General features: G+C 40.0%; 1 protein-coding gene across 7 annotated transcripts in view; it reads left to right on the top strand.

Moving 5' to 3' along the window:
* SRPK1 (SRSF protein kinase 1) overlaps nt 1-26,105 on the top strand; it is a 92,993-nt gene that overhangs the window by 24,365 nt on the left and 42,523 nt on the right. For 4 of the 7 annotated variants that reach the window (XM_033216945.1, XM_033216942.1, XM_033216941.1 and 1 more), the window contains 5 exons: nt 7,528-7,646; nt 9,497-9,605; nt 10,304-10,391; nt 11,587-11,674; nt 24,729-24,835. In XM_033216945.1, the coding sequence (XP_033072836.1) occupies nt 7,528-7,646; nt 9,497-9,605; nt 10,304-10,391; nt 11,587-11,674; nt 24,729-24,835 (511 nt within the window). Of the gene's footprint in view, nt 1-7,331; nt 7,375-7,499; nt 7,647-9,496; nt 9,606-10,303; nt 10,392-11,586; nt 11,675-24,728; nt 24,836-26,105 lie in introns of all 7 variants that reach the window. The other 3 variants (XM_033216943.1, XM_033216946.1, XM_033216944.1) reach the window with 2 other exon arrangements.

Genomic DNA, 26,105 nt, shown 5'->3' with positions numbered 1-26,105 from the left:
CAGTCCTCTGTCTCACACCTTTTCCCTAGACATAGGCCTGCTTCCTAAAATAACTACTTTTACCCATTGCTTTTTATTTTATTAATAGTTGGATAGACGTCACGTCTCCAGCATACTTACTGCTATTCCTTGATTCATCAGCTTTAGCTATTACCATAAATTCTTTCTGTGATTGAGGAAGATATAGTTCACTTGTACTATCACCACTTATCTCTCTCTTCCTCTCAATAAAGCACTGTATTTGGACCTAGTTATCTAACAGCTTTATTGAGACATAATTTGTATGCCATAAATTCACCCATCTAGGCCAGGTGTGGTGGCTCACGCCTGTAATCCCAGCACTTTGGGAGGCTGAGGCAGGCGGATCATGAGGTCGGGAGATCCAGACCATCCTGGCTAGCACGGTGAAACCCTGTCTCTACTAAAAATACAAAAAATTAGCCGGGCGTGGTGGCAGGCGCCTGTAGTCCCAGCTACTGGAGCTTGCAGTGAGCCAAGATTATACCACTGCACTCCAGCCTGGGTGACAGAGTGAGACTCCGTCTCAAACACACACACACACACAATTCACCCATCTAGTGCACAGTTCCATTGTTTTAATATAGTCAGAATTGTTATAGCTCACCATGATCTAAATTTAGAGCATTTTTATCCTCCTGTAAGAAAACTCCAAACCCATTAATAGTAACTCACCATTACTCCCTTTACTCAGACCCTGGCAACTGCTAATCTACTTTCTGTCTCAGTGGATTTCCCTTTTCTGGACATTTCATGTAAATAAAATCTTATGATTATGTGGTCTTTTGTAGCTGGCTTCTCTTAGTATAATGTTTTCAAGGTTCATTCATCTTGTTAAAGCAGGTATCAGTACATCATTTCTTTTTATGTATAGATATGTGAATTTTGTTTTGTTTTGTGGATACTCAGCAGTTGGTGGACATTGGATTATTTCTACTGTTTTGGATTATTTCTACTGTTTGGCTATTAATGAATAATGCTATATTTGTATATTCCACCCTGCCCCCAGGAACCAGTCAGCATTTTACTTTATAGTAAAAAATTCATAATAAGTTCCTGCATTTCCAAGTTAACCAGATCCCATTCAGGTTAACACTACTGGTAACAAAATCATACAGCTATGCATTGTGAACATCCATGTACAACTTTTTGTGTGGATACATGTTTTCATCTCTTGGTATATACCTAGAAGTGGAATTGCTGGGTCATATGGTAATTCTAACGTTTAGCATTTTGAGGAATTAACAAACTTTTCCAAAGTGGTTGTGCCATTTGACATTCCCACCAGCAATGTGTAAGGGTTCCAGTTTTTTTTCACTTCTTCACCAACACTTGTTATTGTCTATTTTGATTACTTTATAACTTTAATATACCTTGAGTAGGAAAACTTCAAACTGTTTTGTCTGCTCTCACACCACAACAATGAACGCAGACTCCTGTGCCAAATGTGTGAGGCTTTCTTCCCCGCCATACACCACGCAATCAGTTCTGCAGCAGATACCAGCTAGATGTCCTCTGATTCAATTCAGTTCTGACAGTGTCTTCCTGGAGACCCCACGGATTGAGGGCTCACTCCTCAAGACTGCCCTTCCCTCATTTCCAGTGCCAGTTGCAAGCCCAGGTTGTTTTACCTGTGCTTCTGATCAACTGGCTATAAATTGGATTTCCCATGACACCTCCTTGGGTTGAATTAATTTGCTAGAGGAGCTCACAGAACTCAGGGCAACATGTTTACTGGTTTTTTTTTTTTTTAAATGAAGGATATTACAAAGGATAGAGATGAATAGATGCATAGGGCCTAAGAGAGCTTCCATGCCCTCTCTGGGTGCACCACCCTCTAGGAATCTCTTCTTATTCAGCTGTCTGGAAGCTCTCCATACCTCATCCTCTTGGGCCTTTCATGGAGACTTCATTGGATAGACATGAACAAAGCATGGACAACTGTGTAGAAATGTGATTGGACTTCCTCTTTTACCAAGGACCCGCCAACATGGGCCGCGTTCGCACCAAAACTGAAGAAGGCGGCCCGGGTCATCATAGAGAAGTACTACACGCGCCTGGGCAACGACTTCCACACGAACAAGCGCGTGTGCGAGGAGATCGCCATTATCCCCAGCAAGAAGCTCCGCAACAAGATAGCAGGCTGTGTCACCCATCTGATGAAGCGGATTCAGAGAGGCCCTGTAAGAGGTATCTCCATCAAGCTGCAGGAGGAGGAGAGAGAAAGGAGAGACAATTATGTTCCTGAGGTCTCAGCCCTGGATCAGGAGATAATTGAAGTAGATCCTGACACTAAGGAAATGCTGAAGCTTTTGGTCTTCGGCAGTCTGTCCAACCTGCAGGTCACTCAGCCTACAGTTGGGATGAATTTCAAAACGCCTTGGGGACCTGTTTGAATTTTTTCTGCAGTGCTATATTATCTTCAATAAATCTGGGACAACAACAACAAAAAAGGAATGTGATTGGACAAAAAGAGTACGACCTAATAGACTGGGTATAGAAACCCAGCAGGGCCTGTCTGTTCAGATTCTTGGCCTCTCTGTGCATCATTCCTTCCCCCAAGGTATGGGGCAGGACCTCTGAAATGAGGATCTTACGAATCAGAATCAGATAAGGTAGGTCAGATAATTTCTTTATGGAAAGGCACGGGAGGATTACATTACTTCAGTGGGAAGAAAAAGGAGCAAGTGAAAGAGGGCAGGAGGTCTGTTTTCTGAGGCCTTCTTTTGAGACCTGAAGAACCCCAACGTTATAACAAAAAGACTGATGAGGGCTGTGGGAGTTATGAGCCAGGAACTGTGAAACTGTGAATGAACACACACACACACACACACAAGCATATGCCTCAACTTTTCTTTTTGGTTTCATCAACTGTAGGCACTTTAACTTTGTAACATGAGAATATTGGTGGACTTTTCTATCTTTCCCAACTGCCCCCTAAATTCTGCCTTTACAGTCTTTACAAAGAATCTTTATGTTCTAGTTTGCAGCCATAATTAAGTATTTTGTGCTTTATCATTGGGTTGATTTTGAAGTAGAAAATCAATAATCTGCATTTATGTTATTTTGACTGTCTTGTAACTATAATTACGTAACTTCTTTTGTTTAGATTTTATTTCTTGGAATTTGTAATTACATTTTTCTCCCATATTTTACCTCTTTTTTATCATATTGTTAGATTCTTCCAGAAAGTATGTCTCAAGCATAGTTTCTTGTCTTTGTTTTTTTTCCCTGGAATATCTCAGAGCCCTCTGGTCTCTGGCTCTAGGTCAGATTAAATGCATTTCAGGCCTTCTCTATAGTTGTGCTCTTGGAACTTCCTTTTTGGCTCTTCTGTTTTTCATCTGTAAAACAGAATCCTATGGATCCTATGTCCTCTTTCTCAGTTTTACTGCTTTGTTTTCTTGACCTCAAGTAACTTCTTCAGACAAGATGAACGGGAGATAAGTTTCAGTGTCTGTCCATATTTGAAAAACTTTATTCTGCTCTCAAATGCTGTTGAAACTTAGACTAGGTTTAAAAAATCCTCAGAATTTAGAAGTCATTGCTTCATTGTCTTTTAGTGTATTGGCTTTCTGATGAGATAATGACAGTCTAATTACTGCTCTTCTAGCTTTTTTTTTCCTAGGAGGCTTTAGAGTCTTCTTAACACTGGGATTTTAAAAATTCCCTAATAATGATTTAAGTGGAGCTTCCATTCAATCTCCAGAAATTTCTTGAATTTCTTTAATAATTTTATCTCTTCTATTTTCATAAGTTTCTCTTTCTGCAACTCTGATTATTCAGATGTGGGAACTTCAGGATTGATTGTGTTTGTCTCATCTCTTTTTGAGCATTATTATCTTGAATAGAGATATTATGGGATAATGGGCAATTATGAGATAAATGGACATTTTTTTCCCCCTACATTTAGGGAATGGTCAACTTTATTTTCTAAAACTTCTTTCTGACTTTACTCATCTTTTAGACTACAGCATAATAGTCTATATGGAAATGGGCATCATTTAACATTTCTCCATTCATATTAACTAGTTTTTAAGTTTTGTCTATCTCCTGAATGCATATCTCTCCTCTAGGGTCAGTTTTCCAATTGCTTATCTTGGTCTCTCTCTTTGGGGCTGTGGACTTTCCTCAAATGTTCAATGATCCTTAGTTACCTTTTATTTTTATGGATGAGGCATTAGAGACCTGATTGATAACCCTACGTCCCTAGCAAGGCTTTTTCTTTCTTACTTTCTTTTTTTTTTTTTTTTTTTAATTTTATTTGAGACAGAGTCTCACTCTGTCACCCAAGATGGAGCGCAGTGACATTATCTCGGCTCATTGCAACCTCTGTCTCCTGGATTCAAGCGATTCTCACACCTCAGCCTCCCAACTAGCTGCAATTACAGGTGCGTGCCACTGCACCTGGCTAATTTTTGTATTTTTAGTAGAGACGGGGTTTCACCATGTTGGCCAGGCTGGTCTTGAACTCCTGGCCTCACATGATCCACTGACCTCAGCCTCCCAAAGTCCTGGGACTACAGGCATGAGCCACTGTGCCTGGCCAGCTTTTTCTTTAGAGTAAATAGGTAGGAGGGTACCTGTGTGATGTTTGGTCCCCCTGAATGCCAGAATCTGGACAACTTTACTCTGGGGTACCATCATCTACACTAACATCATTTGTTCTTTCCAGTTTATTTCATTTTCTTTAGAGAATAGACCTCCCTTTTTTCCCCTGCAAGATAAATACCAGCCTGTCTGCTGTGCAGTGTACAACGTCAACTCCATTATACAAGTCTTCAGTTAACCTCCCCCCACCCCCTTTTTTTGAGATAAGGTCTGCTCTGTCACCCATGCTGGAGTGCAGTGGCACAATCATGACTCACTGCAGCCTCAACCTCCCAGCTTCAAGCATTCCTCCCACCTCAGTTCCCTGAGTAGCTGGGACTACAGGCATGCACACCAAGCCCGGTTAATTTTTGCTTTTTTTTTTTTAATGATGAGGTTTCACCATGTTTCCCAAGCTGGCCTTGAACTTTTAGGCTCAAGGGATCTGCCCGCCTTGGCCTCACAAAATGCTGGGATTACAGGTGTGAGCCACTGCAACCGGCCCATTTCATTAACTCGTTAAGTTTGAATCAGAGAATCTGTTTCAGAATTCCATCTTAATCTCAAATTGGAGAATGTTGTTGTTCATTCAGACTCCTTATTTCCACTTAGGAAAGTGGGCCAGTGTATTACTAAATAAATTTCCCAAAGACATGTTTTCAGTTACAATGAACATTGAATCGTGCAGTTTTATAGCTAATTTTGTGTGCCCTGGGGGATTAAAACGAAAATCAAGAATTGAGGAAGGTTGGAATGGCCACCAAAAATCTAAATCCTTAGTCGCATCAAGGTATTTCTTATGTCTTAATAGCTCAGTCATAGCATGTAACTGGTTTTGCTATTAAAATGTTTTTCTGTTAATTGAATCTTTTGAAAAAATAATCTGATGAAACAGGTTGATGAAAAGGTAAATAAATACTGAAAAATTTAAGATGTATTTTCCTTTAGCCATTGAAAGGACTGCTGTGTACCCTGCCTTTTGTTTTCTTGTTGTTGTTGTTTTTAGACAGAATCTTGCCCTGTTGCCCAGGACAGAGTGCAGTGATGCGATTTTGGCTCACTGCAACCTTTGCGTCCTGGGTTCAAGTGATTATTGTGCCTAAGCCTCCCAAGTAGCTGGGATTACAGGTGCCTGCCACCACACCCAGCTACTTTTTGTATTTTTAGTAGAGATGGGGTTTCTTTATGTTGGCCAGGCTGGTCTCAAACTCCTGGCCTCAAATGATTTACCTGCCTTGGCCTCCCAAAGTGCTGGGATTACAGGCATGAGGCCCAGAGGTACCCTGCTTTTTTTGCTTAAAGCTCCTAGAACACGGGCAACTAATACGTGTCAGAGCCTGAATACAAATTCAGGTTTTTCTGCTGCTTGAACTTCTCAGTGCACAAAAATTGTGATATAACTAATTGAAGACATATAGAGAAGGAAATCAGTAAATATTTTTAATGCATTATAAAATGAAATATTTACCTATCAAATAAGCTAAGTTTTCAGAATGGGGTAGTACTTAAATACCAAAGGCCCATGTGTGGCTGTGGGGGGGTGTAACTTAGTACAACCATTTTGGGAAACAGTCATACTACATAAAAATCATTAGAAGCATTCATGGCCACTGACTAGAAGGAAATATTCCAAAATGTTAATAGTTATGTCTTGAAACAAGTGTTTTCCATATTTTCCTCATTTAACATATTATTTTTATAAATAGGAATGTTTTAACCCCACTTAGTGGTTTAATTTTAGGGAAATAATTCTAATTACAGAACAAAGATTATCCAAAAGTATTCAACAACTGTATTTTTAGTAGTGAAAAATTAGAAATAAGTTAAATGCCCAACCGAGCAGAATGTGCCAAAGTAAGCAGTGATACTTCTAAGGGAAGCATGTTAAGATTTTTTTTTTTTTTTTTTTGAGACAGAATTTTGCTCTTGTTGCCCAGGCTGGAGTGTAGTGGCGCAGTCTCGTCTCAGTGTAGCCTCCACCTCCCAGGTTCAAGCAATTCTCCTGCCTCACCCTCTCAAGTAGCTGAGATTACAGGTGCCCACCGCCACACTGGGCTAATTTTTTCTACTTTTAGTAGAGATGGGGTTTCACCATATTGGCCAGGCTAGTTTCAAACTCCTGACCTCAGGTGATCCATCCACCTCAGCCTCAAAAAGTGCTGGGATTACAGGCATGAGCCACCATGCCCAGCCTGCATGTTAAGATTTTTTTTTTTTTTTTTTTTTGAGACAGAGTCTCACTTTATCGCCCTGGCTGGAGTGCAGTGGCCGGATCTCAGCTCACTGCAAGCTCCACCTCCCGGGTTTATGCCATTCTCCTGCCTCAGCCTCCTGAGTAGCTGGGACTACAGGCGCCCGCCACCATGCCCGGCTAGTTTTTTTTTGTATTTTTAGTAGAGACGGGATTTCACCATGTTAGCCAGGATGGTCTCGATCTCCTGACCTTGTGATCCGCCCATCTCGGCCTCCCAAAGTGCTGGGATTACAGGCTTGAGCCACCGCGCCCAGCCTGCATGTTAAGATTTAAGAGATTTCATAGAAATTTTAAAAGTTTATGATAGAAAAAGCCAGATGCAAATTTGTTTATATGGTATGTGATTACAGATAAATATTTTTATGAAGATACAGCAACATAATGGAAGAAGATTCAGTAGTTTATCAGTGATTATGTTTGCATATTGAGATTCAAGTAATTTTTCTCCTTTGTACTTAATATTTTTCAGATTTATCATGTACTGAAGTTGTAAAGTATTTTTCTAACATGAGGTAAAACTACAGCTAATGTTTTCCTAGGCGGCCACTTGGTAATACTCTGTTCGTATTATCTGAAGATTTAGTTTTTTGTGGGGAGGGTGGCATTTGATAATATCTTATTTTCTTCTGCCCAAATGGAATGGGCATTTTTGTATCATTTCTTAGATCTGAAACTCAGCACCGAGGCTCTGCTCCCCACTCTGAGAGTGATCTACCAGAGCAGGAAGAGGAGATTCTGGGATCTGATGATGATGAGCAGGAAGATCCTAATGATTATTGTAAAGGTAAGTTCATAAGGAGGTGTGAAGTGAGACATGATCCATCTATTTGCAGTTTCTCATTTGGATGTTTGATCTGTCAGCATAAACACAGTTTTATTGCTGTTTCCTTGTATCCTTTTCTCTAAAACTTAGGAAATAGTATTTGTTCTTAGTCTGACTTAATTTATCAAAGCCTGATTTTATATTAAATGTTTTTACCTTTTTCCTCTTTAAAAGGTATAATATATATTTACCTTAGAAAATTCCAGAGCTGTGTTAAACAGAAAAGAAAGTAAAAGCCTTCTCAATGCTATCAGCCACATATAACCATGGTAACATTTTGGCATATAGATTTTTACAAAATACCTTCTTACTACTTTTTTTCTCATAGTGATGGCTGTTAAGTTAAACTGGAATTATAGACACTTAAATGGTGTCATCAGGTTGCCTGTTTATCTTTTCTGTTTCTTGATAAAACTTTCCAGAGTCTTTGGGTAGGAACACAAAATGGAATGTATCATATCATCTAGGAGAAGAACGTGGCCCTTATTCTCAGCTGGCAAAGATAAATATGAAAATACCTTGATTCTTGCCACTGTTGGCAGCTTTTTTGAGGCCTTCCTCTGTTTTCTGTTTTTTAGGGTTTTTTTTGTTTTGTGTTTTGAGACAGAGTTGCCCAGGCTGGAGTGCTGTGGAGTCTCAGCCTACTGCAGCCTCTGACTCCTGAGTTCAAGCGATTCTCGTGCCTCAGGCACCCACCACCACGCCTGGCTAATTTTGGGGGTTTTTTTGTTTGTTTGTTTGTTTATTTTTTGTGTTTTTGTTTTTTTGTTTTTGAGAAGGAGTCTCCCTCTGTTGCCCAGGCTGGAGTACAGTTGGTATGATCTTAGCTCACTGCAAGCTCCGCCTCCCGGGTTCACGCCATTTTCCTGCCTCAGCCTCTAGAGTAGCTGGGACTACAGGCGCCTGCCACCATACCCAGATAACTTTTTGTATTTTTTTAGTAGAGACGGGGTTTCACCGTGTTAGCCAGATGGTCTCGATCTCCTGACCTTGTGATCTGCCTGCCTCAGCCTCCCAAAGTGCTGGGATTACAGGCATGAGCCACCTCACCTGGCCATTTGTTTGTTTGTTTGTTTTGAGACAGTCTCACTCTGTCGCCCAGACTGGAGTGCAGTGGCACGATCTCAGCTCACTGCAACCTCTGCCTCCTGGGTTCAAGCAATTCTCCTGCCTCAGCCTCCCGAGTAACTGGGACTACAGGCATGCGCCATGACACCAGCCAATTTTTGTATTTTTAGTAGAAGACGGGATTTCACCATGTTGGCCAGGCTGGTGTCAAACTCTTGACCGCAAATGATCCACCCTCCTCAGCCTCCCAAAGTACTGGGATTACAGGCGTGAGCCACTGCACCTGGGCTGTTTGTTTTTATTTAGAGGAACAAAAATCCCATTTGCTTACTTGTTTTTGTTTGTTTTGTTTTGTTTTTTGCTAAATAAACAATTATTCTATCTCCTAAAAAACACCTGAGACTGTAATTGTAAATAGATATATATTAGATATATATGTTTAGATAAACCTGTTGGATTATCAAGAGACAAGAATATTGTGATATACAACCTTTTTATTATTTTTGGATGAGGCTGTTGTAGGCTGAATCTAAATCATTAATCTTATTCACTTTTTTTATAACATGAATTCAGTAATACTGTGTGGCTGATTTGACTATTAAGGTTTTCTTCTGTTGAATTGATTGTATAAAAGAAACTTTTTATTGATAAAAGTTATATAGCTGTTGAAAAATGTGATGTAAAAGTGCCTTTTCTTACCAGTTTCTCGTCCTGGTTTTTCTGATTTCCCCCGTGTCTTCTAGGAGGTTATCATCTTGTGAAAATTGGAGATCTATTCAATGGGAGATATCATGTGATCCGAAAGTTAGGCTGGGGACACTTTTCAACAGTATGGTTATCATGGGATATTCAGTAAGTTTTAGTGGTTCTGTAAAAGAATTAGTTAGATGATGTCTAAATATGTTTGTCTGAGTTTCCGCTGCTGATCCAGACTTCAGTCTATCTCTAGCCTGATTCATTTATCAGAATTTTGTTGTTGGCAATAGTCTCTATATTCTTGGAGAAATCACTTTTCTTTCGTGAAGAATCAGTATTATATAATCTCCCTTTCTACTTTAGAGACAAGAGTGATTAAATTAATGCTGGTAAAGCTTTTGTCGTTTGATTTTTTTGTTATTTTTATCGTTTTCTCTTCACCCAAATATTTCTTCTTGCTGCCTGTGGGAAAATACTACAGCTATTAACCTTTTAGTTTTTACCTGTATACAGATACACAGAACACTTGGAATTTGGTAATATCTTTCCCCTTATTTATCCTCATTTTGAAGTTTTGCTTGAAATTCAGGGAGATATTCAAAAGAAGGATTTTAACTTAGAAAATATTCAACAACTGAGATTATCTGAGAACAGATTTTTTATTCTTCCTATAAATGAAATCTGGCCAGTTAGCATCATTAACAAGTACAAATGTTCTCATAGAAGTAGCTTGTTTGGGCTACAGGGAAAGATGAAATCAGTATTTGTTGTTTTTAACCATCTTATAGCTAAACCTTAGCTTTCTAAAGTAAGGGTAGGCTATGTAGTCTTAATTGCCTGTGTTTGTTTCTTAGGGGGAAGAAATTTGTGGCAATGAAAGTAGTTAAAAGTGCTGAACATTACACTGAAACAGCACTAGATGAAATCCGGTTGCTGAAGTCAGTGAGTATTAGATTATATGTATAAATGCAAAGAATTATAAATAAATCAAGTTTCATTGAATTAAAGCACACCAAGTGGAGACTCTTCAGCATGGATAATTTTCTCTATAAAGTTCTAGTATCCTTAAAGAGGTTAAGGAAGACAACAGTATTTACACATTCCATGCATGTAGTAGGGAACTGGTGGAAAATGCTATGATTAGAATTCCTCTTACACACATGAACCAAAAAAAAACCTTTCAAATGAATAAAAATATCCACTGAGCATGTTTTATAGGCCAGGTAACTACTGTCATAATGATTTTTCTTTCCTACTATGGTTAAAAGGAAAGTTGTGTAAATAAATGTATAGCATCTTTTTTGTTGTTTTCAAATATGTTATAGAATACGTAATATAAAAATACTGTATTTACTGATTCCATTTATACCTGGAAACAGATAAATTCTATCAAAAATGTACTTTTAATTTTGTTTTAAATTAGGAATATGCCACTGTGGTAGAAGGAACTTAAACTCAGAATTAGAAAACCCTGGGTTTAGGTCGCCTTTACCCCGGTATGTTCTCCATGTTACCATTTTTTTCTGAGTTTTAGATTTTTTATTCATAAAGTGAGAATGTTGCACCAGGAGATTTCTATGGCAGTACTTTTCTTATTTTCGACTCCTGGCCTCAGGTGATCTGCCTTAGCCTTCAGAGTAACTGGGGTTACAGGCACAAGCCACTGCACCTGGCTTAAGACAGTACTTTTCAGAATGTCCGTTTGTGACAAGTTTAGGAGCCTTGTACCTACCCAAAAGTAAATTAACATACTGTTTTCTTCATTGAGAAAGTTTTTCCATGAAAAAAAAAGTGTCAGCTGAAATAAACAGTGCTGTTGGTGCTATAGTTGATTCGCATCCTGCAAAAGCTTCTTAGTTCCTCATAGCCTGGTAATCTGCAGTTAATTTGGAGGCCACACTTTGATATCAAGGAGCAAAATAGTTTAATTAGAAAAATAGTTCCTGTTGGTTGTATTTCCTCTTATGAATTGACTAAGATTTTTCTCCATTAAAGCTATTGAAATTTTAGTATATTTTAAAGACAGATTTATGTGAGCTCTTTCTTGTAGTTAATTTGCTGTAAGTATGCTTCCCGTACCATTTGGCTTATTTCCATGCTTTACCTTTTGCTAAATACTGTCTCTTCCCCACTACAGGTTCGCAATTCAGACCCTAATGATCCAAACAGAGAGATGGTTGTTCAACTACTAGATGACTTTAAAATATCAGGAGTTAATGGAACACGTATCCTTTTAAAGACCTGTTTGAGAATAAATCATCCCAATCCCAAAGAAAGGAACTAGATTTGTTGTGTAGATGGCCTTGGTGTCTTTTCTCAAGGCAAATTATAATAAAATTACCTCTTTTATTGTACACTTCTGAACACAGATCTGAATTTTGTCTGATTTTGTGTGGTGTGATTTTTCAGGATATTGCTTTAAGTTTTTTGTCCCCTTTTCAGGCAATTAGACCGAAATCAAAAGAAACTTTTAGAAAATGCCTTGTATCACCAAGTAAAGATTCTGTGATTTTTGTTAGCACAGAAACTTTTTTTTTTTTTTTTTTTTTTTTTTTGAGACGGAGTCTCGCTCTGTCGCCCAGGCTGGAGTGCAGTGGCCGGATCTCAGCTCACTGCAAGCTCCGCCTCCCGGGTTTACGCCATTCTCTCGCCTCAGCCTCCCGAGTAGCTGGGACTACAGGCGCCCGCCATCTCGCCCGGCTAATTTTTTGTATATTTTAGTAGAGACGGGGTTTCACCGTGTTAGCCAGGATGGTCTCGATCTCCTGACCTCGTGATCCGCCCGTCTCGGCCTCCCAAAGTGCTGGGATTACAGGCTTGAGCCACTGCGCCCGGCCAGCACAGAAACTTTTTAAGGGAAGCAATTTATTATGAAAAATACTGTGTTGACCGGGCACGGTGGCTCACACCTGTAATCCCAGCACTTTGGGAGACCGAGGCAGGTGGATAACCTGAGGTCAGGAGTTCAAGACCCACCTGGCAAACATGGTGAAACCCTGTTTCTACTAAAATACAAGAATTAGTTGGGCGTGGTGGCAGGCTCCTGTAATCCCAGCTACTGGGGAGACTGAGGCTGAGGAATCACTTGAACCCGGGAGGCAGAGGTTGCAGTGAGCCGAGTGTCTAAAAGAAAGAAAGAGAAAGATAAAGAAAGGAAGAAACTGGGTAAACAATTTAAGGTATGATTGTATTTATTATACTAAGCCTTAACTTTGAAGAGGCTATGAATGTAGATTATGTTTAGAGTCTAAAAGGGTGTAATTGTTTGTGTTCTGTTATAATGAAAAACTGACTTGTTTTATGTTTTTGTGTGGATTTTTAGAATTGTAGAATTGGAAGGAACCGTAGCTGATTTTCTTCACAGGTATCAAAGTGATGTGCGGTGAGCTAATTGAAAGGTTGTTGAAACAGCTATGCTTATAAAGGTCAATCAGATTTTTCAGTAAAAGATGAAGTCGAATCTTACTTAGATTGGAGACTCTAAAATACCTGTTTATAAGCTATTCTTAAAATGTATAAAGACATTTCATATATTATTTTACTTTTCATGCATGTTTAGCTTCCTTTAATGCACATTCCTAATTGCTGTTGATCTTTTTTTATTTAAAGGAGACAGGATTACATGTGACTGTAGTTTCGTGTAGACAATGGGAAGAAATTTGAACAGAGAAGCAGGAAGGAAGTTGGAAAGGAGAGAAAACAGTTGATAATGTAGAAAGACTATTGTTCTAAAGTCAATTCTGAGTCATTTCTTAGAAAAATACAAATCACAGATCCCCCAGATGTCTAAGGAAAACTGCTGCAACCATCTTAAAACAGTATCTTGTGCTTATTGTGGTCATTTTGTAGATGGCTTTCTCTCTCTGTCTGTCTCTCTCTCTCTCTCTCTCTCTCTCTCTCTCTCTGTGTGTGTTTTCAAAGAATTAAGAATTCTAACCAAGAAAGTTTTAAAAACACACACAGGGTGTCGTGATGGCCATATCTGTTTTTTCTATTATTTAATCTTGTAATGTTTGTCATTGTGCCAGATTTCTTTACTAATTTGCGAAAGTTCCAAGTAAAACTACAGAAATACTCTCAAATCTCCCCAGTAATGCTGAGTACCTTTATTTGACCCTAACTAAGCAAAGAAGGCTTTTTAACTATTGAAATATCTTAGTATGTTTGAATTTCAAGTTCCAAGATATTTTTCTTTTCTTTTCTTTTTTTTTTTTTTTTAGATGGAGTTTCATTCTTGTTGCCTAGGCTGGAGTTCAGTGGCACAATCTCCGCTCGCTATAACCTCTGCCTCCCGGTTTCAAGTGATTCTCCTGCCTCAGCCTCCCAAGTAGCTGGGATTACAGGTCCATGCCACCATGCCCAGCTAATTTTGTATTTTTCGTAGAGACGGGGTTTCTCCATGTTGATCAGGCTGGTCTCAAAACTCCTGACCTCAGGTGATCTGCCTGCCTTGGCCTCCCAGAGTGCTGGGATTACAGGTGTGACCTACTGCGCCCTGCCCTCAAGATATTTTTCAAACATTGCTAGGTGATTTCTCTGTAGCTTGTGTCCATTGATTCCCTATTTTCTTTTCTCCCTTTGTTCTTAGCCGTTTTTTCCTTTCTTCATCTTTATCTCCCAGCTATCTTTGCTCCTGCGTTATTTACTACTATTAGAGATTGAAAGGATATAACTCAGAACACTATGTTAAGGGTTAGTAATGGCTCATGTCACTCTCCTGCTCCTACCCATTTTCCCAACATAACATACCCACACAGAGCTGTACATTCACATTCGTGTGTTTATGTTTGTTCAGGCATTTTTTTCTCTAGACCACTATCGTTTCTCATATTAAAATATAAAGGACACTAAACTAGAAAGTTAGTTCTTACAGAATTCCATGTAAACTGGCTCACTCTACTTGCCTGGAGGGTGAGGGGAAAAGAATGATTAAGAAGGAGGACAGTTGGTTTCTCTGTGTAATGTTGACATTAGCCAGTCATTATTGTCTACCTATATGACTTCCTGTGTGTTTAGGATACTTTTTTTTTCATGCTATATGCTGTCTTTTTTGCTAGCTCCTCTTATTCATAGTGTGCCCTTAATGTGCTTACTCAATAATGTAAGCCTTTTATTTTCAGCCTTTTGTTATTTTCTTTACACTGTCTCCCCAAGAGATTTTTTTTAACTGTAACCTTGTGATTTCAATTACCAGTGCTTCTGATTGCTACTCATTAGCTTTCTTTCACTCCAATTATTTGGCTCTTCCTTTTTGCCAATTGATTATGATGTTCTATCAAATATATTTTTAAGCTACTATATGTTTGGTCATTTTAATATCACTGCTTACAAATTAAAACAACATTTTCAAATTGTAATATTTCTCTCAACAAATAAAAAGCAGATCAAAGCTAGAAACATTAAGAGAATAGCTTTACAATCCTATTTTATGTTTAGTCTTTTTAAGTAATCTGCATTTTAAATAATCTTGTTTTGATAAATTTATTTAATTGCTTTTTAATTTTTATTTATTTATTTATTTTGAGACAGAATTTCGTTCTTGTTGCCCAGGCTGGAGTGCAGTGGCTCAATCTCGGCTCACTGCAACCTCCGCCTTCTGGGTTCAAGTGATTCTCCTGCCTCACCCTCCCGAGTAGCTGAGATTAGAGGTGCACACCATCACGTGCAGTTACTTTTTGTATTTTTAGTAGAGTCAGGGTTTTGCCATGTTGATGAGGTTGGTCTCTAACTCCTGACTTCAGGTGATCCACCCGCCACAGCCTCCCAAAGTGCTGGGATTACAAGCGTGAGCCACCATGCCCAGCCTATTTAATTGCTTGTTTAAAAACATTTCTTGGCCAGGTGCAGTGGCTCACGCCTGTAATCCTAGCACTTTGGTAGGCCAAGGCGGGCGAATCACGAGGTCAGAAGTTCAAGACCAAACTGGCCAATATGGTGAAACCCCCATCTCTACTAAAAATACAAAAATTAGCGAGGCGTGGTGGGACATGCCTGTAATCCCAGCTACTTGGGAGGCTGAGGTAGGAGAATCGTTTGAACCCGGGAGGCGGGGGTTGCAGTGACCTGAGATCATGCCACTGCACTCCAGCCTGTGTGACAGAGCAAGACTCCACCACGGGGGGGTAAAAAAAATTTTTTTCCCAGCAGAATCGTAGGTAAATTTCAAATGTAAAGAAGTAGGAATAGTTTAACGAATCCCCACAGATCCATTACCCATTTCAGGAGTTATCAACTTATAGCCAATCTTGTTTTGTCTGTACCTCCTGATAATTCTGTAGCCAGTCTTAAACATTTTATCCGTAATTGTTTTAGAATGCATTTCTAAACGGCAAGGACTCTTAAAATATAACCTAGCCAGTCACTGTGGCTCATGCCTGTAATCCCAGCACCTTGTGAAGCTGAGGTGTTCAAGACTAGCCTGGGCAGCATAGCAAGACCCTGTCTCTACAAAAATAAAAAATACTAGACAGGCATGGTAGCTCATGCCTGTAGTCCCAGCTACTTGGGAGGCTGAAGCAGCAGGGTCACTTGAGCCTGGAAGTTTGAGGCTGCAGTGAGCTGTGATAGCACCACTGTACTCCAGTGTGGCTGGCAGAACAAGATACATTCTCTGACAAAGAGATTTGTTAAATAAAAAGATAACCTGAATGCAATTATTATACCAAAAAAAAAAATTGGGGCCAGTTTTAGTCACAAGTTTCTCTAGTCAATGTTTCAATCTCTCCAAATGTCTTGTGCTTTATTTTGTTTTTGTCTGCTGCTGCTGCTGCTACTATTACTACTGCTACTACTGGTTGTTGGTATTGTTCTTATTGTTCTTCTTCTTCTTTGGTCTAATTTTTTCTTTATTGTGGTAAAGTACACATGACATAAAATTGTGCAGTCATTACCATCATCCATCTTCATAACTTTTCGTCTTGTAAAACTGAAACTCTACCTGTTAAATGACTATTACATCTCATTGGTTTATTGTGTTAAGTCCTCTATTTCCTTGCTTATCTTCTGTCTGCTTATTCTATACATTATTGAGACAGTGGCATTAAAATCAACTATTATTGTAGAACTATTTCTCCCTTTAATTATGTCAATTTTTGTTTTATATAGTTTGGTGGTCTTTTAATAAGTATGTAAATGTCTATAATTGTTATATCTTGGTGGTATGTTGAACCTTTTATTAATATATATAATGTCCTTCTTTATCTCTTGCCTATTTTGTCTGATACTAGTATAGCCACCCCGATTTCTTTTGGTTACTATTTGCATAGAATCTTTTCTTCAACCTTTCACTTTTAATCTGTTTGTGTCTTTGGATCTAAAGTGAGTCTCTTGCAGACAGCATGTAGTTGGATCATTTTTTTTTATATATATATTCTACCAAACCAAAGTTATACTAGCTTTTAGACTAATAATTATTATTTGACATATTGGTTTTTTTAAATCATGTAGAAAACAAAAAGTTATAAACCATTATTACAATAATATTAGCTTTTATAATTACTCAAGTATTTACTTTCATTGATAATCTTTATTTCTTCATATGGATGCCTGGCTTTGTGTTATTGTTTAGTGTCTTTTCATTTCACCCTATAGGACTCCCTTGACCATTTCTTACAGGGCACATCTGGTAATGAACTCGATCAACTTCTGTTTACATGAGATGTCTTAATTTTTCTCTCACTTTTGAAATACTGTTTTGCTTAATACAGGATTCTTGGTTGACATTATTTTTCTTTTAGTATTTCGAATATACTGGCCCACTGCTTTCTGGCCTCCAAAATTTCTGATGAGAAACTTGCTGATAATCTTATTGAGGATCCCTTGTATGTGAAGAGTCACTCTTGATGCTTTCAAGATTCCCTCTTTATCTTTCAAAAGTTTGATTATAATATGTCTTGGTGTGGGTCTCTTTGAGTTCATCTTACTTGATGCTCATTGAGCTTCTTGGATCCATGTCTTTCATCAAATTTGAGAAGTTTTCAACCATTGTTTTTTTCAAATATTCTCTCTGGCCGTTTCTTCTTTAATTTTTTTTTTTTTTTTTTTGAGATGGAGTCTCACTCTGTCACCAGTCTGGAGTACAGTGGTGCAGTCTCAGCTCACTGCAATCTCTGCCTCCCGGGTTCAAGCTGTTCTCCTGCCTCAGCCTTCTGAGTAGCTGGGATTACAGGTGCACACCACCACACGCAGCTAATTTTTGTGTATCAGTAGAGACGAGATTTCACCACGTTGGCCAGGCTGGTCTCGAAGTCCTGACCTCAAGTGATCCACTTGCCTTGGCCTCCCAAAGTGCTGGGATTACAGGCGTGAGCCACTGTGCCCAGCCTCCTCCTCTGTTCTTCTTCTGGGACTGCCACAGTGTATATTTGGTCTACTTGATGATGTCCCACAGGTCCCTTAAGCCTCTTCACTTTTCTTCAATCTTTTTTCTTTCTGTTCCTCACACTTGATAATTTCCGTCATCCTAACTTCAGGTTTGCTGATTCTTCTGCCTACCCAGATCTGCCTTTGAATCCCTCTAGTTAATTTTTTATTTCGGTTATTGTACTTTTCAGCACCAGAATTCCTTTGATTTCTTTTTATTTTTTTATCCTTATTAATATTTCCATTTTGTACATATATTGTTTTCTTGATTTTCTCCACATCTTTTGTTCTTTGAGCTTTTTTTTTTCCCCCCCGAGATAAGGTCTTGCTCTGTCAAGGTCTTCACACTACCCAGGCTGGAGTGTGGTGGTGGGAACACGGCTCACATCAGCCTTGACTACCCAGACTCAAGTGCTTCTCCTGCCTAAGACTCCAGACTATGGGTGCATACCACCACACCCGGCTAATTTTTAAACTTTTTGTAGAGATGGAGTCTCACTGTGTTGCCCAGGTTGGCCTTGAACTCCTGGGTTCAAGCAGTCCTCCTGCCTTGGCCTCCCAAAGTGATAGGGTTACAGGAATGAACCACCACACCTGGCCTGAGCATCTTTAAGACATTTGTTTTAAAGTCTTTATCTAGTAGGTCTGCATCAAGTCTTTTTCAGGGACAGTATCTGTTGATTTGTTTTTGTTAATTGAATATGCTGTACTTAACTATTTCTTCATATGCCTTGTGATTTTCTTTTGAAAACTGGACTTTTAAATCTAATATGGTAACTCCGGAAATTAGATTTGGCCATATCCCTAAGGTTTGATGGGGTTTTTTTTGTTTGTTTCTTTTTTTCTGAGACAGGATCTCACTCTCTTGCCAAGGCTGGAGTACAGTGACACAGTCATGACTTACTGCAGCCTCGACGTCCTGGATTCAAGCAATCCTCCTCCCTCAGCCTTTCAAATAACTGAGATTACAGTTGTATGCCACCATACCCAGCTAGTTTTTTATTTTTTGTGGAGATGGGGTCTTGCTATGTTGCCCAGGGTGGTCTCAAACCCCTGGGCTCAAGCAGTCATCCTGCCTCAGCCTCCCGAAGTGCTGGGGTTACATGCATGAGCCACTGTGCCTGGCCCTGTTTTGTTTTTGTTTTTGTTATGTAGTCTGTCTCTTCCAAGGATCCGCCTGAGACATAAACGAAAGGTCTTTGCTCAGTCTGCATCTTTCCCTGGACATGCAGTCACTTTCTGATTTTACCTCTATATGCAGTTGCTTTTGAATGTCCTAGTCTATTTATTTATTTAGAGACAAGAGTCTCTCTCTGTCACACAGACAGGTACAGTGACACCGTCTCAGCTCACTGCAACCTCTGCCTCCTGGGTTCAAGCAATTCTTCTGCCTCAGCCTCCCGTGTAGCTGGGATTACAGGTGCATGCCACCACACCTGGCTAATTTTTGTATTTTTAGTAGAGACAGCATTTCACCATGTTGGCCAGGCTGGTCTCGAACTGCTGGCCTCAAGTGATCTGCCCACCTTGGCCTCCCAAAGTGCTGGGATGACAGGTGTGAGACACCGTGCCTGGCCATAAATGTCCTAGTCTAGTCTTAATGTCTAACTCCCAAAGGGGAAAAAGAAAGAAATGAAAGAGAGGAAATAGGGCACTGGCCCTATAAATCCTTGCAAGATCACTTCAGCCAGAGGAGGGGCTTAAAACAATGGAGTAGGGGTACAAAAATGGCCACCCGCCTCTCTGATACTTGGAACAGGATCTTTTTTGCCCACTGTGGCTCCAACAAACTGTGTGCAGGGCTGCTTGCTGTAGGATTAGTGGATAGGTGGGTGCCACTGTGCTAAGAGCTGAAATTGACCAACATTTATAATAATTTATTATCCAAGCCTCTTCTTCTGGAAGTTGTGAGCATTCAGTAGACTCCAGGGTTTCTTAAGAATCACATTAGACAGATTCTACCAATGCATTGGTTGTCTAGGTGGGGAAACAGATTTCTAGTGGCTTCTAACTCCACCATCTTCTCAGAATCTTCTCTAGTTTGTGATTCTTACTTGAGTCAGGATCTGTATGACATTTTGGCAGTTTATTACCTGGCATCAAGATGTTCCAGGCTCACCTTGTGAATTTCCTGTCTTAAATCTAGAATCAATTTTTCTCTAAGAAACCCTAATTCCATTGAGTGGGAAATGATATCCAGAACCTAAGCACTTCGGGGTATGCTTTGCTACTTGGTGAATCTTTACCTTTATGATTTGTTGATTCATTACAAAAAGCACATACTTTCACCTCCTTCCTGTCTTCCCTTTTTGGGGGTCACTATTTGAGTTGCCCCCACAGCTTACTCTTTTGTGGATGTGTGGATTTGTTTGGATTGTTTTTCCAAATTGTTTTATTTTGGACTAATTCTGTTGCTGTGCCGTCAAGTTCACTAATCTTTTTATTCTACAATAATCTGCCATTTATTCCATCCAGTGTGTTTTCATCTCTCACATTGCACTTTTTGTCTCTGGAAGTTCATTTTCAGTCCTTTTTTTTTTTTTGAGATGGAGTCTCCCTCTATTGCCCAGGATGGAGTACAGTGGTGCAGTCTTGGCTCACTACAACCTCCGCCTCCTGGGTTCAAGTGATTCTCCTGCCTTAGCCTCCTGAGTAGCTGGGACTACAGGTATGCGCCACCACACCTGGCTAGTTTTTTATGTTTTTTAGTAGAGACGAAATTTCACCATATTGGTCAGGCTGGTCTCGAACTCCTGACCTCGTGATCCGTCCACCTCGGCCTCCCAAAGTGCTGGGATTACAGTCATGATCCACCGCGCCCGGCCCATTTTCAGTCTTCTAAAAAATACCTTTCATATCTCTACTTAATTTTTTGAACATATGGAATACAGCTATAATAACCATTTAATGTCCTTGTCTAATTCTAACATCTGTGATGGTTCTGAGTCAGTTTCACATGATTGATTATTTTAATTTCGGATATGTTTTATTGCCTGGTGATCACATTTGTAAGTTTTACCTTATTGGCTACTGGATGTTTTGTATTTCTGTAAATCTTCTTGAGCCTTGTTGTGGGATGCTATTATGTTACTCGGAAAGTGTTTTATCCGTTTAGATTTTACTTTTATGATTTGTTAGATGGATCCAAAGCATTGCTCAGTCCAGAGCTAATCATTCCCTCTGCTGAGGCAAGACCTTCTCAAATATATCCTACCCAATACCCTGTGATTGAATTTTTCTAGTCTCTTTGCTGGGAACAGGCACTGTTCCAAGCCCTATGCGAATGCTGGGCATTGTTCTCTATAATCCTTTAAGATGTTTTTTTCTTCTCTGCTTCTGCTAGTTTCCTCACACACACGTGCTTTGCTGAATCCTTAAAGGGGTGGGCCCCCTCTGCAAATCTCCAAATTTCTCTCTTTCTGCAGCTTTCCCCTCTCTGGTACCTTGTTCAGTGAATTATAGCTGCCTTGGTCTCTCCAGACTCTCAGCTCCCATTGATTCAACTTGTGGAGTCTACCTGGAAAGCCTCAAGGCAATAAGATGGGGCAGTCCCAGGGTTCAGCTCTTGTTTCTTTTTTTCAGGAACCACTGTACTTGTTGTCTGATGTCCAGAGTCTTCTGTTGTTTCTGTATTTGATCTATTTGAGTATTGTTTTTTCAATAAGATAAATCCAGTCCCTGTTACTCCATCTTGGCTAAAGCAGAAAACTTGATAGGTGCAAGGTTTTTGTTTGTTTGTTTTCTTTTTGAGACAGGGTCTCACTCTGTCACTCAGGCTAGAGTGCAGTGGCATAATCTCTGCTCACTGTAGCCTTGACCTCCTGGGCTCAGGTGATCCTCTCACCTCAGCCTCCCGAGTAGGTGGGACTACAGGAACACGCCACCACACTTGGCTAATTTTTGGATTTTTCTTATGGGGATGGGGTTTTACCTTGTTTCCCAGGCTGGTCTCCTTGAACTCCTGGGCTCAAAGGATCCACCTGTCTCGGCCTCCCAAAGTGTTAGGATTACAGGCATGAGCCACCATGCCTGGCCCTTCATAGGTTTTATATTTAAGAATTTGCCAAGCAGTTTTCCAAAGCACGTGTACCATTTTAGACTTCCTCCTAGCATAATACAAGAGTTCTAATTGTTGGACAACCTCACCTACATTTGGTGATGTTTAGTTTTTTTGTTGTTTGTTTGTTTGTTTGTTTGAGACGGAGTCTCGCACTGCTGCCTGGGCTGGAGTGCTGTGGCCAGATCTCAGCTCACTGCAAGCTCCGCCTCCCGGGTTCACGCCATTCTCCTGCCTCAGCCTCCCGAGTAGCTGGGACTACAGGCGACCACCACCTCGCCCGGCTAATTTTTTTGTACTTTTTAGTAGAGACGGGGTTTCACCGTGTTAGCCAGGATGGTCTCGATCTCCTGACCTCATGATCCGCCCGTCTCAGCCTCCCAAGATGTTTAGTTTTTTTATTTTAGTCATTTATTAGTTTGAGATGCTATCTTATTGTAATTTTGTTTTTTGTTTTTTTTTTTTTTGAGACGGAGTCTCGCTCAGTCGTGCAGGCTAGAGTGCAGTGGCCAGATCTCAGCTCACTGCAAGCTCTGCCTCCCGGGTTTACGCCATTCTCCTGCCTCAGCCTCCCAAGTAGCTGGCACTACAGGCACCCACCACCTCGCCCGGCTAGGTTTTTGTATTTTTTAGTAGAGACGGGGTTTCACCGTGTTAGCCAGTATGGTCTCGATCTCCCGACCTCGTGATCCGCCCGTCTCGGCCTCCCAAAGTGCTGGGATTATAGGCTTGAGCCACCATGCCCGGCCTCTTGTTGTAATTTTGATCTGTGTTTGAGGTTGTCATGTACTCTTAATTTTAGGTAATTTGGAACATTTCTTTTATGAAATTGCCTTTTTTAAAAAATTTATTTAAGAATCCAGGCTAGTTGTTTTATGCCACCTTAGTTTGGATTTGTTTGACTGTTCCCTCATGATTAAATTCAGGTTAACCGTGTTTGTCAAGCATACTACATGGATTATGTTTTAGTCTTCTCAGTATATTGCATTAGAAGGCACATGATGTGAATTTGTGCTTATCATTGGTGGTAATAAGTTTGATCACTTGGTTAAGGCAGTGCCTTCCAGATTTCCCAGTTGTTAAGGTACTTTGTTCTTTTCGTAATTAATAAGCAATCTGTGGAATGATATTTTGACATTGTGACAATCCTTTTTCCCAACAGTCTTTCACATGTCGTTTTAGTATTCACTGATTCTTATCTGAATCAGTAATAGTATATACTATAGTGATTGTAAAATGGTGATTTTCTATTTCTGTAATCCTTTATATATTTATTATTTGGCTTTCTTCTCTAAAGAAGATGTTTCTCTTCCTCCTGCCTCCACACTTACTTTCAGATCAGTGTGGACTTGTTCTGTTTTCAATTCATATATTAACTCGTAATTTTATTCTTTAAAATGGTCTGGCCGGGTGCAGTGGCTCACACCTCTAATCCCAGCACTTTGGGAGGCCGAGGCGGGTGGATCACGAGGTCAGGAGTTCGAGACCAGCCTGGCCAATATGGTGAAACCCTGTCTCTACTAAAAATAGAAAAATTAGCCCAGCATGGTGGTGCGCGCCTGTAGTGCCGAGAGGCGGAGGTTGCAGTGAACCGAGATAGCGCCACTGCACTCCAGCCTAGGCAACAGAGCGAGACTCCGTCTCAAAAAAAAAAGTCTCCACATGGCTGGTGACATCCTTTTCAAGATGGCTCCTGTTTCTTCCTGACATATTATCTTATTTGTTGGAACAGCAAGGTGTTCCAAGTTTACCCTGTATTTTTCCTGTGTTGGATTTGGTCATTTTTCCAAGGAGCTCAGGCTTTCCTTTAATGCAGAATCTTAAAGTCTGAGCACTAGACCATTACTATATATATGTGTCTTGACTTGCATGTAGAAGCTAGTGGGGGTGGAAGACATCAAGATACTACTAAAATCCCTGTTGTGCCCTGCACAATTTTAGACTCAGAATATTCCTACTGTGTGGTGTCATCAGGTTGTTCATACATAAGGACAACACACGGTGGCGCTGGAATCAAGATTAGTTTTGTAAACTGCAGAGCATTAAGTAAGTTTCCTATTTAAAAAAAAGTTGGCATTTACATTTTTGAGGTTTAAGTCTTTCTTGGCCGGGCGCGGTGGCTCAAGCCTGTAATCCCAGCACTTTGGGAGGCCGAGACGGGCGGATCACGAGGTCAGGAGATCGAGACCATCCTGGCTAATACGATGAAACCCTGTCTCTACTTAAAAATACAAAAAACTAGCCGGGCGACGAGGCAGGCGCCTGTAGTCCCAGCTACTCGGGAGGCTGAGGCAGGAGAATGGCGTAAACCCGGGAGGCGGAGCTTGCAGTGAGCTAAGATCCGGCCACTGCACTCCAGCCTGGGTGGCAGAGCAAGACTCCATCTCAAAAAAAAAAAAAAAAAAAAAGTCTTTCTTGTACATTCGTGTCTTCTATGGTTAAAGAATGATTTGTTTTTCTTTGCTTTGAAACTGTGAGAGTGGGAATTTTTACCCCGGACACCAATTTTGATATTAGGGAAGAAACTAATTTACCTAATCAACAGCTTGAGCCTAGTGCTTTCTTTCACTATTTGCATATGTAGGTTTCACTTTTTCTTTTACCATTGAGTATTTTAATGTACATAATAATACTGATAAGCCAACTGCCCACAATTTTATGTTTCATGGATGCTTTCATTGACTATAGCATTAGACTTTGAAATTTTAGAATATTGACAGCTACATATTTATTCATTCAAGCTCTGTAACTTTTTATACTGAAAGAAAACAATACATAATATTTTAATGGGTGGAATTCACAGCTTATCTTGCCCTGTTCTTCTTTTGTGCCTTTTTTTTTCCTCCTTAATGAATTCCTAGATATCTGCATGGTATTTGAAGTTTTGGGGCATCATCTGCTCAAGTGGATCATCAAGTCCAGTTATCAGGGGCTTCCACTGCCTTGTGTCAAAAAAATTATTCAGCAAGTATGTATCTTAGTCTTGACTTTATAGTGATTTTTAAATATTCTTAAAGTGTCAGGAGTTTATTTTTTCCAATAGAATTTTTGTTTTAAGGCCGGGTGCAGTGGCCCACGCCTGTAATCCCAGCACTTTGGGAGGCCGAGGCGGGCGGATCATGAGGTCAGGAGATCGAGACCATCCTGGCTAACACGGTGAACGCCATCTCTACTAAAAATACAAAAAATTAGCTAGGCATGGTGGCGGGCGCCTGTAGTCCCAGCTACTCAGGAGGCTGAGGCAGGAGAATGGCGTGAACCCGGGAGGCAGAGCTTGCAGTAAGCCGAGATTGCAACTCTGCACTCCAGCCTGGGCAACAGAGCGAGACTCCATCTCAAAAAAAAGAATTTTTGTTTTAAAAAGTAAGTTATTGGCTGGGCACAGTGGCTCACACCTGTAATCCCAGCACTTTGGGAGGCCGAGGCAGGCAGATCACCTGAGGTCAGGAGTTCAAGACCAGCCTGGCCAACAATGCGAAACCCTGTCTCTACTAAAAATACAAAAATTAACCGGGTATGGTGGCGAGCACCTGTAATCCCAGCTACTCAGGAGGCTGAGGCAGGAGAATCGGTTGAACCCAGGAGGCGGAAGTTGCAGTGAGCCGAGATTGTGCCACTGTACTCCAGCCTGGACGACAGAGCAAGACTCCGTCTGAAAGATTAAAAAAACTTAATTTTAATTGCTAAAATTAAATATTTCATTCAACCTTTAGAGTTTATTGTGCTTATTCTGTTTTTAAATGTTATAGCATAAGTATTTTCACCTAGGTTTGCCTCCTATAATAATTAGAAAGGGAAGCTGAGGTTCCTAACTTGGAAACATTGGAGCCCTTATCCAGAAGTTCTGGTTGCAAATAGTAATTTTACATGAATAGATAATTGCGATGTCAGATTATTGCCATCTCTTTATACAGCATGATTCATGGGAATTTTCTAATTTTCTAAAGAGCCTTCAATATACAGTGTAGAATTTTACCATCAGGAAAATTTTAATACTTCAAGGGGCAAAAATTTGTTTGGATAATATGTCCTGGAAAGAGCTCCAAACTGGGCGCAAGAGACCTCAGTTCTTCATCAATGAGGAAATTTGAATTAAAGATATCTAAATCTTTGTCATCACCTACGTTACAACACTTAGAGGGTGTGTTGAATGTTTATTCTGTCTTTGCAATGTACATAGTTGAAGAATATCTCCAAATAGAATTAGCTTTGTAAAGCATTGAAGAATTTTTTTTTTT

Source organism: Trachypithecus francoisi, unplaced genomic scaffold (genome assembly GCF_009764315.1).
Source record: "Trachypithecus francoisi isolate TF-2019V2 unplaced genomic scaffold, Tfra_2.0 Lachesis_group10, whole genome shotgun sequence".
Classification (NCBI taxonomy): domain Eukaryota; kingdom Metazoa; phylum Chordata; class Mammalia; order Primates; family Cercopithecidae; genus Trachypithecus; species Trachypithecus francoisi.
Note: the sequence above shows the minus strand (reverse complement) of the source record. Positions and strands in the feature narration are given on the sequence as shown.